Consider the following 14,720-nt stretch of genomic DNA (forward strand, 5'->3'; position numbering starts at 1 on the left):
GGTGGGTCAGGTATATTACTTTGAAGTTTCATTCTACTCCAAGCTCATGGCAGCGGTCTCCTCCATATCCCCACCATATGTGATCCTTGGGAAGGACTTCCACTGTATCATGGATCCTGAAATGGACCCTAAGCCTCCCAGAGTTGGCCCCCCTTGTAAAATGACCCAAGCTACAAAGAAGTTCTGTTCTGACCTGGGCCTGCTTGATGCATGGATCCCTCTCGAGGATTGATTTCTGATTTCTTCATCTCTAGGTGGGCCCTGGACAGGACTAAAGCATGTTCCATAAACTCCTGTGCTCTCTCTGATCACTACTTACTTAGTATAGACTTGTTTCCACCCTATTATGATTCACTCAATTGACACTTGCGTTTAAACCCTTTTCCCCTCAGTGACCCCACTTTTCTTACACATTTAGATGAACAGTGGAAGCAGAAAGTTCTACTGTTCCACTGAACAGGAAGTCCTTGAAACTATGTGCTTACAAAGTGGAACAGCTCCTGGTCCCAATGATTCTGTACCAGAATTTTATAAGGTAACAGCCAATCTGATAGTAGGACCCCTGTCGAAGATGTTTGTGGAACAAGTTGAAAAAGGTTGCCTTCCACCTACTTTTAAGCTAGCTAATGTCATTAATTTTAAAGAAAAACAACTCCCCAGAAAACTGCGCCTCCTACAGGCCTATAAGCCTGACTGAGGTGGATTCTAAGTTCTAACCAGCCTGGTTAAGCCTGATTAAACAGGGTTTATACATAATAGATACTCTTATACAAATGTTCAGCGATTTCTTAACATCATTTACTATTGACAGAGTACTCATAACAGGGTTCTTGCTGTTTCTTTAGATGCTGAAAAGGTATTTGACATGGTGGAGTGGGAGTACCTGTTTGAAGTCATGGAAAGGTTTTTCAGAATGTTTCTTAGGATGGGTCAAAGTATTGTACAGCTCTCCAGTGGCAAAGGTTCTTGTCAATGGTTGCTCCTCAACTTTTCTCCATCTTGGTAGACAGACTTGCTAGGGTTGCCCACTTTGTCCACTCGTGTTTGCTGTTGCCCTCGAGCCATTCGCAGAGACAATCAGGGGCCACGGGGGAATACAGGGGTCCAGCTTAGGAAGAATACCATAGGATAGCCCTGTATGCAGATGATATTTTGCTATTCATTAGCAATCCTGAAACGTCCATCCCAGAGGTCTTATCTATTATTAAGAAAATCCAAAAAGTAAAAAAGTTTGATAAATCTGAAGCCTTGCCCCCTGGTGACTTGACAAGGAGTCTCTCTTGCCTTTGAATCTATATAATTTTTTTTTTTCCCAACTGTGACAAACACTAAAAATGACCTTAATCGCTGGTACTATTTACCTATATCAAGGTTAGTTAGTGTTATTAAAATGAATATCCTCTCAACGGTCCTCTACCCTATGCAAATGTTACCATTTAGGATTAATAAATCTATTTCTTCTGAAAAGGCCCTTTCTAAATTTATATGGGAAAAAGCCACAACTGAAGTTAAAGACTCTACAGCTGCCGACAGAGAAAGGGGGACCTGCTTTACCTAGTCTTCTCTATTATCTATATAACTGGGCTTGTCACTCTCGAACAGTATACAGCTGGATACAGAACTTTGAAATACCAAAGAGCTTGGTGTTGCTTTTCCCTCACCTTATTCAGCTTTTTGTCAGACGACGTACAACAGCTTCTCCCTAAAATTAGGAAAAATCCAATGGTAATTAATACACTAAAAATTTGGCATGATATCACCAAATGCGCAGGCCGCAACAGTTATCCATTGGCTTTACTCCCATTAGCTCAAAACAAGGCCTTACCCCCAGGCCAAGGAAAAGGCATTTTTGAAGATTGGCACATGAGAGAGGCTAGGCTTATGGGGGATTTGTACAAGCACTTCTTCCCCTTCCTACAAATCAGACACTTCATCCTATCCAACACGTCTCGGGAGGTCTGGGAGACAGACATTGGGGTTGATCCTGGACACAAAGCACTGTCCGTTGTGATTGAGATTGCTAGGAAAACCTTCACTTACAACAGGCTTCGGCGAGAGCCAGTATAGGATTCTCCATAGTCTTCAACATACACCTTATTTCTTGAGAAAAATCAACCCCTAGATCTCTCCCCTTTGTATTAAATGGAAAAAAGGAGGTGGGAACTTATTATATGGCAATGCCCTCTGATTACTAGATTCTGCAAAATGTTTCCAAAGAGATATTTTTCAAAAACAAATAAAAATGCAACCAGGTTTGTTCATACTGGGTCTCCCTGCAGAGGATCTCTCCTTGACCCCTAAACAGTACAAACTAATAGAAAAACCACTACTTCTAGCTGGAAGGTCTGTTATATTTCAATGGATTAAAGATGGTCCTCCCACTGTTACACAGTGGTACAGAGAGACATTCAGACTTCTCCCCATGGAGCGTCTCAGTGCCACTATAAAAGGCTGTTTTCTAGAATATGGTCTGTTTTCTAGAATATGGCAACCGCTGTTAGATCACTTACCCAGAGATCTTACATATCTTCTATTGAATGGTAGACCAATTTCGTATTGGCACCCCACTCCTTATTTTTTGATCGTTTCCGATGCAGATTTGCACTTCATTTTTAAGGGTGTAACTGCAAAAAACATCTATATTAAACAGTGAAGGTTTTATTTCATTTTTTCCTGCTTTGTGATTTATATGAATTGATTTAGATTATTTAAATTGGGAAGTGGGAGCGGATTCTGGGGGTGGATAGGGCCCAATGACTTTATCTCTTTGTGATGTGCCAGTAAAAATGTATGTTTCATTTTACGTTTTACGAACTGCAGCCCTGTTTGTTCACAATCTCAATTTCAAAAGTGTGCGTGAAAAAATATGTGGACTGATTAAAATTCATAAAGTAATAAAAGTCTTTGAGGTGCGGGAGATTCATTCATGTAACAATACAGCATCAGACCCTACCTTAGTGTTTGATAAGTTTTCATGCATATCCTCCTGGTTGACCCGCATCACGGATTGGGATGGAGTGCATCTTTTTTTTTCACCAAACTGGTGGCATGGGCATGTCTGCCTCTTTACTTCTGGTAAGCAGATAAGATGTTGCCTACGTATTCAACATAGATGTAGTTTGGCCAAGAAATTGATTCCTGATTGATTTTATATTTTAGTTCAATAGCGGATGCACTTGACTAGTCAACACAACTCATTTCCATCCATGTGTAAAAAGATGTGGGTGCGCAAAGCATGCTTTCCTCTCAATTAAATTCTTTAAATTGGATTTTAAAGAATGCACCGTAACATGACTCCATGAGGCAAAAAACCTGTTCATAAGGCTCTACTACAACAAAAACTTTTCAGTCAATATCCTAATCTGATTCATCAAAAGACCCTTGGGTGCAGAACTGTAGCGTTGGAAATACATGACCAACATATACATTTATATACATTTATATGCATTTAACAACTGTATGGTAAATGAGCACATTTACCTGTAAATGTATACATTTACCATTTTCCCACTTTACTGTAACATGGAATGAAATGAAAATCTTAATGCCGTGACTCAAAAGAATTAATAGCATGGAAATATTCTCATGAAACGGTAGGAATGTCTGAATTTGTTGAAACTGACAGTTTTGCTATAAACGGATGATGTTCTTGGTGGTGTTGTCTAGTATGACTGTGCTTTTCTGCCATTGTTAAGACCAATGTCAGGGATCTGCTGGTATTTCCATCCAAGGTAAACACAGACACACAGATCCTTCATTAAACGGTTATTTTTCCTCTTGACATATCAGTTACTCCAGCACTCTCCAGCTCCTTATAATTGTCTTTACTATGTGTAGCAGTTTATGATGGCGTCTATAGACCTGAAGTTTGATAAGATGATAAGCAGTCTGTCCGTGTCAATAGATAGTCACAGAGGTCAGAGGTCAGAGTAAATGCCAATTCCTCAGGTGGAAGGATACTGATGGGCTCGGCTGCTATGGTAGCAGGGCTGGCAGGATGATAAAAGAGCACCCTTGGGTGGCCCAGATGCTCTGCTATTAATAACCTCACAGATCGGAACAGTACAATAGGGCACTTGTTTAGTTGGCTTAAAATACACCACTTAGTGCACCTAGGACACTTCTTCGTCCTGCATTTGAATACTGGATTCAGAGTCAACGTGAATGAGTGGTAACATGCTGTCTTGTTTGAAATACTTATGTTCTGTCTCTTGAAGAGTGGGGTTGCGATGCTCTTGATGGGAATGGCTAGTCACTACTATCTTTGACACACTATGTTTCATTTTATTGTGATGCCAACTTAATCAGATATTCTAGCAGAGTCAAAATCACTTAATTTTCCAAAAATGTAACCCTCCCTAAAATAGCTGCTAACCCTCAAAGAATTTCATTAGTCTGGATTTCAGTGGAGAGTTTTTTCCTGTTCAGCTTGAAAATTGTCAAATTTTAACATGCTAAAAATTGGCACAAAATATCAGCTATTGGCAGCTTTACTCCAAAAACTATTAGTATCTGTACTGGCCTTCAAAAATTAATATCAGTTGAATCTTAACTGTAAGACATGGAACGAGGACAACAGCACCTCACATGCAGTGCCACTGCACTGCATGTGAGGCCCTGTGAGGCCCTGTTGTCCAGTATGATAGAAAACAATACAAACCATACTCAGTATCTGTACATGTTGTACGTATCACATATAGTACGGTTGCAGTTGAAGGAAGTATGGTGAGTGTCCTAAAGTAAGCTATTAGTTATACAACACAGAAATAATTCCTAAGTCTCCAAAGTGGCATAGTTGCAGAGCATTGCTTATTGTGATTAGCTAATGCTAATCTGTATTGTTCCTCCATTGACAGAGAGCACAGTGAGAGGCAGGACTCAGCACTTTCAGACCTGGACGAGGCAGATGGCAAGGCCCGGGCCTTGCAGACAGGTACGTACTACCAAATGATGAGCTCCATAAAGATAAAAGCCTAAAAGCTTTTTAGAACTTTAACCCATCTTAATGCAAGATTTTACTCGAGTGTTGGAATTTCTCCGCCAACAAAGTTTGAAGAAGGTTATGTTTTCACCCCTGTCTGTTTGTCTGTTTGTTAGAAAGATATCTCAAAAAGTTAGCTCCAAAACAAAAGGAAATATAGCCGCAACCGGCCATGAAAGGGGATCAAGCCTTTTCTGAACGGTACTGACGTCGCGAATGTCGAAGTGTCAGTGGTTCTGAGGACATCGTCCAAATATATCCCTTGATATATCTGCCAAGTTTCGCGATCATTGAACAAACGGGTGTGGAGTTACGGCCTTTTGTTGCTTAGGCCACGGCCATTTTTGGCGTTTGCGGCGCCCCCTTTTGGTCGAATTGCACAAAATTCGGTACGCATGTTTGAAATGCCATTCCAGACGAGGCTGAGAAGTTTGGGACCGATTATGCAAATGGACTTTGATTTACTGGCTGTTACATGGTTATTACACCATAGGCCCCACCCACTTTCACCAATGATGACAAAACTTCTGATTTTGACTAGTACTGCCTACTTGAACATGCGTACCAAATTTCACACAATTTCGTCATCGGGATTAGGAGATACAGTTTTTTGGCATTTGTAGCGCCCCCTACTGTTCAATCTTAAAACAGCTTTGCACACATGGTCATTGATGATATCTGAATATGTTCACCAAGTTCCATGATGATTGGACAATCAGTCATGAAGTTATAACAATTTAGCTGACAGGCCACGCCCTCTCACAACTATAAAAATTAATATTTTCAAAACTAAAGTCGATATCAAAAATCCGAAAAGACAACTTGTAGAGCTTGGTCCGTAGATGCTACTGACCGATTTTGGTGGTGATCGGTCAAACGGTGTAGGAGGAGATGTTAAAAATGTGTTTTTCAAAACTTTCAAAATATCTCAAAAACTTTCCAGGCAGACCTTGAGGGTTCTTGAGGCAAATTTGTAGAGTAAGGATAGATGGATGTGTGTACAAAGTTTTGTTTAAATCGGACCAACGGTGTAGGACTTACAATTTTAACCCTTAATTATAGCGCCCCCATCAGGCCGATTAGGTAAATATTTGTTGAGCAGAAACTAGCCACCAATATCTGTCATTGGGCCAAATTTCATGTCTCTGCGATGTACCAGCTCACGGCAATTTGCGTCGCAGCAGAAGAACAATAATACTAAATAATAATAATAAACCAGCACAAAAACAATAGGGTTTCAGCCCTATGGGCTTGAACCCCTAATTAAAGGAATTGTTCAGCCCAAAATGGAAATGAAAATTATCGTTGCCTACTCCTCCCCATGTCAGTGGCAATTGAAGTTCATACAACCACAAAACACAACGGGTTAGCTACTGCAGTTCCATCTCGGCCTTCTAACAAACGAGTTCCAAAAAAAACATAAAATGACCATCAATTTTGTGTTGGTGTTTTGTAGCTGAACAATTTATCTGTGATTCCAAAAGGCCTAGATTTATCAAATTATGTAGTGTTATTCTAGGTAGAGAAAACGGTAAATACCTCTTCTTGTGTAGTGTGGCAACCAAAACAAGGAAATGGGCTGATCCTGCTTCCAACTGGCCAGCCAATACAGGAGGTTGGGGGCACTAATCACTCATGCTTTCAAAAAGGAGGACTCATAGTAAAACATAATGAGGTAAATATAGGCATTTTGGGCTCAGTACAATCGTACAGTCTCAGCTGACATTAGGGTGAGTAGACAATGACAGAATTTTAATTTTGGGGTGAACTGTTTATTTAAAATGCCCTGAGAAACACTGTAGAAATCATTGTGGAATGCTATCTCTGGAAAACTGAGCCACCAAAAGTATGGGCATCCTTTCTTCAGCATGCAGAAATCCAAATCCATACACACCACCACCCTTCCAGCATTATTCACTTCTCTATTTGCTAGTGTCTACATGCACCATTACAGTAACTACTCCATTATATTAACTGCACATCTCTGGGCTGCGTGACCACTGAAGATGTCAAATCCCTCCCTCTTTCTCTCTGTCTGACTGGCAAAGTGCTACTGCTGGCCTAGCAAGTGTCTAATCTGCCGCTGCCAGCTGCCTGCATGAGGGCCAACAGCGGCCTGTCATAGTGCATCAGAGCTGGTCCAACATGCAGACTCTGCAATGGCCAAGCGGATGTGGTGGACTGTCACAGCTAACTTAGCTAGCCAGCTTAATAGTCCATTTGAAGGATAATTCCAGTTATTTTCAACCTGGGCCTTATTTTCCTTGTTTTTACCATTATGACGATTGACTGTGTTCAAAATGTCATCACTTACTTCACTGTAGAGCTTTACATACCTCCAGGTCACCGGGAGGGTTGCTGTCCAATACACACACACACACACACACCAGGCGAAAGCAGTAATCTCCAACAGTTGAATCCAAAAAGTAACCAAAAAAAACCACTCAAACTTATGTAAGGATACTGAAAAGTATATACACTGTTTTTCAGGTATAGTTAAACACATAAACTGGCCGCCACATGTCTAAACAAATGGATTTTTCTTGCAGCGCTTGAAGCAACTCAGGCTGAACTTTTGGACCTGAAAAGCAAATCTGACAAAGAGTCGACGACAAAGTAAGTCCTCTTCCCATGGCTTAAGGAGTACATTATCTCTGTCTTGTCTCTTTATTCATCTGTCTTTCTTATTCCCTCCCTGACTCTTAACTTCAGCTGTCTGTCAAAACTTCAACAGTGACAATCACATAGACAAACACTCAATCACTCCTTAAACCTCAGAAGAACTGCGCCTTTGATTAGGGCTAGAAACACCCTGTGGTTGCCAGCTGGAGTAATTCCACCTGAATCTGTGGAAAATGCGATCTCCTCGCAGCTCTTTCCATAACCATCATATCACACCGCCTCATAATACTTTCCTCCCAGTCACACACTTTTCATCTCCGCCGAGATCTCTGCACGAGTGTGTGCGTGCGCTATAAGTATATCCAGCCTTGCCCTGAAATGAATGGAGCAGAATGGAAATTGTAATTACCAAGCGAATTGAAAAGTGGCTGACAAGAATTATGACCACAATGGTGCACAGACATGCTCAGATGTGTGTGTGTGTGTGTGTGTGTGTGTGTGTGTGCGTGTGTGTGAGTGAGTGTGTGTGAGTGTGTGTGTGCCCTGTACAGGACTGTGATCTACCAACATTTGCTGGGTACACACTAGAGGTGTTTTTTTTCATATAATTTTTTAATGATACAAAAATATGCAAGAATAATGGGTCCTAGTAATTGCTACACAGTACCACAAAGTACCAGGAAGCATACCACAAAGTACTACAAAGAGCTGCAGTATACCACAAAGTGTATCACAAAGCGTACCACAAGAACCACAAACTACCCCAAAGCGTACCAAAGTGTGACACAATACGTACCACAAAGTACCTCAAAGCATCCCACAAAATTCCACAAAAAACAAGCGTAAAACAACATACCACAAAGTACCTCAAAGTATCTCAAAGTATCTCAAAAGTGTATTAAAATCACAAAGTACCTCAAAGCTTAGCCACAAAATACCACAGTGTACCACAAAGAACCACAAAGTACCTCAAAGTGTACCACAGAGAACAAAGCATACCACAAAATACCACCAAAGAACCACAGTGTACCACAAAAGTACATGCAAGTAACTATGTTAACACTTAAAAATATCTGTTATGTATAACTTTGAGCTAAAAGTTCTTTGATACTACATGTGTTTTGAGCTTTCTGTACGATTCACACTGTATTTTAGAATTGGAGGGTCCAGCCTGGTCTGAGCAGATAATGATGGAATCATTTTGAAAGCTGCAGACCATTTAAAACCCTCCAGATAGTTTCAAATTATGGCGGCAGATTAGATGCTATGACTGTGAATATTCCTACTGAATCTGATGAATCTGAATCTGAGCTCCATGCTCTTTTCCAGCCCCACCCTGTTTCACATTCATACGGTTCCACACATTCAGACTGGGAGTTGGCCAGTACAACCACAGTCTTCTGCTGTTGGCCACAAACCCTCATGACGGCCACACGCTGAAACATGTTGGTTTTACTAATAAATATTTGTTCTCAGTACCGCAAGTGTCACCGGAATTTCCTGGCCAGTGGGAGCTTCCCAGTGCAGCCGTGGTCTTCTACTGGTGGCCACTGAGCAGCTCCACTGCAGCAGTTGGGTGTGTGTGTGTATGTGTGTGTGTGTGTGTGCATGTGCACCATGTGGTAGCACAACTGTAAGTCTGTTTGTATGGTATAACCTATGGTTCAGGTGATTTCCACATTGGTTTCTCACCTTAAATGTTGTCTGTTGTTTCCCTCTTCCTGTCCCGCATTGAGTGCCACAGGCTAGTTTAAGTTCTCTCTCTCTCTCTCTCTCTCTCTCTCTCTCTCTCTCTCTCTCTCTCTCTCTCTCTCTCTCTCTCTCTCTCTCTCTCTGTGTGTGTGTGTGTGTGTTTCCGCCCCCCTGCATTTGCCAGTCAAGTTCTTAGAGGAGACATAATTACAGCCACCAAACCAAGATTCCAATTGCCAGTCCTGTGTCATTTCCCCAGTACTCACCTTTTACCACCAATTTGGAAGGGAAGGTTTGTGATTTGCTCTATGATCAGACCTCTTTATCTCAGGGTGGTCTACAGCTAGGCTGTCACTCAGCCAAGGGAGGTATGTATAGAGAGAGGCAGAGAGCTATAGAGAGAGACAGGTAGGCCTAAAAAAGAGAGTGAAGACGAAACAAAAAACGAAAACTAAATTTCCTTAAACTTATTTTAGTAGAATCTTTTAAATCAGGGCTTAAAACTTTTCTGTTCACCAGGGCTTTTTAAGAAATTTAGGGCAACACTCGTCTGCACTGGAATATTTATTTATTTTTATCTTTTATATTTTCTTTTAAATGTGATTTTAATGCATTTTCACTTTTCTTCATCTTTTTAATCTTCTTGCACTGTCTTTTTATCGATGTCTTTATTTTTATTTTTATTTTATTTATTTATTTATTACTGCCTTGCCTGAGTGGTGGGGGGCCATAGGAGCCCACCTGCCAAATATGGTTTCTGTAGGACTTACGGTCTCTGAGCTGCAGATACTTTTAGCGGAGAAAAAGAAGAAAGAAAGAATCAGCAAAATTGGCATTCTGACCATGTTACAGTTTTCGTGCAGGAACTTGCACAGAGCTTGTTTGACCTGGGAACAGTTTAGACTCAAGACATTTTTTGCACACTTCATGTTCTCGCTGGATTTGTCTCAGGTTCTTTTTTTTATATAAATCTGGCTTGAGGTTTGAAATTGAAATGGCTGGATGATTCTACTAAGATGCAGAGTCATAACCTCCACAGAGATTTAAGACCAAAGTCTTGAAGTCTCGATATAAAGTTAGATTTCATGTTTCAAACAAACCAAATTTATGATTCAGTCGTTCAGCCACAGCCATTCCGCTACATCTTTACGTGTCGCCGCTTGAGCGATGTCGAAGATGATTTGAGCAGATGTCTTCCGAAAACGCTAAGGGAATCTCTTAAATATTTCCGTGGCGTTCTAGTTCCTGAGATGACAGTTGAACGGTGAAGCCTTGACCATTCATGTGTGGAGAGATTGAAAACTACATCTGTTTCCTTTCCTGTCTTCACATCCAGCGTAAGACCCGTGCACTTCAGCACAGGGGGCTGCTGGGACAGGAAACTTTGCAGGAAATGTGATATTAGGGCTTTCCTTGTGTGTGTGTGTGTGTGTGTGTGTGTGTGTGTGTGTGTGTGTGTGTGTGTGTGTGTGTGTGTGTGTGTGTGTGTGTGTGTGTGTTCATAAGTGTGTGACTACCTCCCTCCCTTAACTTAACTGCTTGAGGAATCAGTGTGTTTTCTCATGGGAGCCACTAATATGTACAGCGAATGCCTCGTGTCCGGAGGCCAGTTCCCGTAGTCTGGCTGGTGTCAATGTGGTTCACATGTTCACAAAAAACATACAAACTCATATGAACGAATACTCCAGTGGTCAGTGCATACATATGAAGGAATAAGGGTCATTCTATCTGAAATCAGGCAGGCTGTCACACCTATGTCTCAGAATTCCAACTATCTGAAAAAAGTAGTTTGCAAGAAATAAAGGTACAATTAAGGTCCAGGATGGCCATTTTATTATTGGGACAATGTTTTCAGATAGCAGTTTCTCTGGAAATGATTGTGATAAAAAGCAGAATTTGGGGGGTGAGACAGCTTATACATAACTTAAAGGTCCCATATGGTGTAAAACAGGATTTCCCTTGCCTCTGTGATTATAAAGGAGTTGGATGTGCTATCTAAACATGGTGAAAGTATCAAAACGCACGGTCGCCAACTAAATCCACACAATCCATATTAGAAAAGCGAGCCTCTAAACGAGCCGTTTGGACTTCCGTAACTTTGTGGCGTCACAAAGGTTCGCTCATTATCATTTTTGCAAGAAATAATAGACTAACAAAGTGTTAGCTGCCGGGCCGCGGTGTCTCACATTTCACTCTTGAAACGGTTAGCCAATCAGAACAGAGGGTCGTTAATATTAATGAGCCTTAAAGGCACAGCGACAGAAACAGCCTGTTCTTGGTAAGGCTCAGAGAGATGCTGGAAAATGAATGTGTAAAAATGGATTGAGAGTGTTTTTGGTACATGACACCACACACACAGCTTTTAATGGACCTCAAGACATAAAATAAAACACTGGAAAGTGTAGAATATGGGACCTTTGTGACGCCACAAAGTTACGGAAGTCCAAACGGCTCGTTTAGAGGCTCGCTTTTCTAATATGGATTGTGTGGATTTAGTTGCCGACCATGTTTTCTGATACTTTCACCATGTTTAGATAGCACATCCAACTCATCAAAGAGGCAACTTATCATCAAAGAGGCAAGGGGAGTCCTGTTTTACACCATATGGGACCTTTAATTTGTATAGCACCTTTCAAACATAGAGCACAAAGTGCTTTCCAGAAGAAAGAAGGATATAATACAAAGACAGAAACAGCTATAAAAACAGAAATATAAAATGCAAGGATAAATGCAGAAACATAATGATAAAACTGCAATAAAAAAAATGCAAAAGCAGGGAATAAAATACAAAAACACAATGGTAAAAACAGAAATATAAAATGCAAAACACAATGGTAAAAAACATGGACACAGCACTAACATGTAAAGAGCACCACTATCAATCATTAGGGAAAGCAATTTTGTAAAAATGGGTTTTAAGGCGAGATTTAAAACCATGATGTTTTTTAATATATTTAATTGTTACTGTTTAATAGCCGTTTATAAAAGTTGCAGTGAAATTATCCAACACCGGGAACACCCCCTTAGTCATGTGGAAAATGATTTAGCCCAGCCCAGTGTCTGCTGGTATTCCAACGATTTTCCGTGGGAGAAGCGACTCATAGGGAATAGAAAATCATAGTGGATCTGCTGGCATCATGGCTCTTCTAAAAGCTAAGTCTAAAGAACTCACTAATTCACTCCTACGGCACAAGACACTCAAAAAACCCTCACCTCCCACTGTGCCACACCTCAAGAAATCAAGTTTCAATTCGATATAGAATGGTCACAGTTTGGAATACATTTTCTTATTTAGCAGATTTATCTCCCTCCTCCATTTGATCGCTTACCTAATAATAATAATAATAGTTGTATTTTCATTATTGTAACTACTTTAAATTATCTCTCAATTTTTGTAACTTAATTATTATAACCTCAGTGAGGTTTTGATATAAACTCATCTTGGGCTTTTTCCCTCACCTGCACATGTACATTTCTTTCCCTTTCTTTCTTTCTTTGTTAATTCTCTCAATGTATTTTTCTTTTTTTATTATTATTATGTATATATATTTTTTTGCTTGTTTGTTTTATATGCAAATAAAAAAAAACCTAATAAACTAAACAAAGAGAAAAGAAAGGAAAGAGAGGAAAACAGGCATTTACACAGTTTCATCAAGAAAGGTGGGCCCTAATCCTCTTCCGTACTTTTCATAGACTACAGTAGTAGTAGTATAAGTTCACATTCTGTTGTTTCAGTTGAATTGTAGCTACAAAAGGGGCTTTCTCATTAAGCCAAAATGTCCCAGCAGATTCCCCCACCTGCTGAACAAGCTTCAACCACAACAGAGGGAGGTGAGCTTAGTGTGATGCTAGAAACATTTTTAATGCTAGAAACAGAGATAAAATAAGTCAGTCAGCAGTAACAGGATTTTTATGCAGCCTCATATGATCAAAACGCCTGTCCTGCTCATGCAGCAGGCCCATCTCTGGATCTTTTTTACATGCTAATTATACTCTCATACATTGTAGTACACTTCATTATACCCATATTTGTCCCCTCACAAAATGCATATACATATTTTGTATCATCTCTTAAAAATATATATTCAAATTATTCAAGCAAAGCCAAAAAAAGATAGCTAAAACTTGATTAGAATATTTCACAAGCTAATACGTAATATTCTCTTGATTGGTATTTCTGTCATTTAAATCTGGCATCTCCTGTGTGTGTGTGTGTGTGTGTGTGTGTGTGTGGAGGAAGGTGTTGCTAACCTCTTGTCTATATTTATAAGTGAAATCACAGACAGTGCTGTGAGAAAATATTTGCCCCATCTGTGATTTTCTACAGTTTTGTACATTTTCATATTTAATTTGATCAGCTATTAAGGCAGAGAATCACACTGGAGGCAGCTACTTTTGATGCCACACATCATCACATCATGCATCAATGTGTATTAACTACATACTAGATATTATCATTATTGTAAAAGGACAGTTTGATAAGTTGGAATCCTTACCTTGTACAGTATCCAACAGGCAGCATCTATTAAGCTTTGGCAGCAGTAAGACCTAGTGTTGGAAAGCAAGATGGTCACAAGGTAAAGTTGTCATGGGGTATCAGCGGCTCCACTGATTTTAACCGAGCTCGTCTTTTTTTAGCAGCCATTCAGTGAAAACCTTACAGAAATAACACACCAAGAACTGGAATACATATTGCATTATAAAGTAGTAGTGACCCATATTAGGGATTTAAGGTGGCTTTCACACCAGCATCGTTTGGTCCGGACTTGAGGACCTTTTTGCTAAGTTCAGATCAATTTTGACTCGGGTGCGGACCAAAATCTTGCAAAAGGTTCGTCAAAAATCGGCAGTCTCTGTCCTCTTCCATTCGGACCATGGTGCGGATCATTTTGGTGTGAAAGCAACTTTGATAAAGTCCGAACCAAACAGAGGAAGCGGGTTGTTTGGGTTGTTTTTAGCCAAATTACAGAGAGTTTCCGACTCTAGCTTGCTCCCAAGCCTGTAAAACTCCCAAATACTGTCTGATTTCAGATGGAATGACTCGTAACCTATATACAGGGTCTGAAACTAAAACACCATGTGAAAAAGGAGTTAGTTTAACTTTGAAGTAACTAAATCACCATTCCAAAGGCAGCTAAACAGGCAAGTCATATTAAGTTGAATGTCAATTACTGTCAGCTTCAAAAGACCTCTGATAATCACCACTTTTAATATGTGAATTGTCAAAGCAACATGAGGCAACTAACAGAAATCTGACACTTAACAACATAGTTGCTTAACACCACAAAAAAAAAAATACAGACGTAAAAAGTACCACAGAAATGAACCAATACTTTAACAAAAACTGCATGTCAGTGATTCTCAACCTTTTTCATATCAAGGACCCCTAATTTAGTCCACATTAGGGCCACGAACCCCCATATGA

General features: G+C 40.1%; 1 protein-coding gene across 1 annotated transcript in view; it reads left to right on the forward strand.

The window, feature by feature from the left end:
- cux1a (cut-like homeobox 1a) overlaps positions 1 to 14,720 on the forward strand; it is a 208,085-nt gene that overhangs the window by 119,977 nt on the left and 73,388 nt on the right. Inside the window, exons 8-9 of the mRNA XM_071909983.2 lie at positions 4,857 to 4,933; positions 7,531 to 7,597. Coding sequence (XP_071766084.2) covers positions 4,857 to 4,933; positions 7,531 to 7,597 — 144 coding nt within the window. The remainder of the gene's footprint in view (positions 1 to 4,856; positions 4,934 to 7,530; positions 7,598 to 14,720) is intronic.

The sequence above is a fragment of the Centroberyx gerrardi genome, chromosome 11 (genome assembly GCF_048128805.1).
Source record: "Centroberyx gerrardi isolate f3 chromosome 11, fCenGer3.hap1.cur.20231027, whole genome shotgun sequence".
NCBI classification, from domain to species: domain Eukaryota; kingdom Metazoa; phylum Chordata; class Actinopteri; order Beryciformes; family Berycidae; genus Centroberyx; species Centroberyx gerrardi.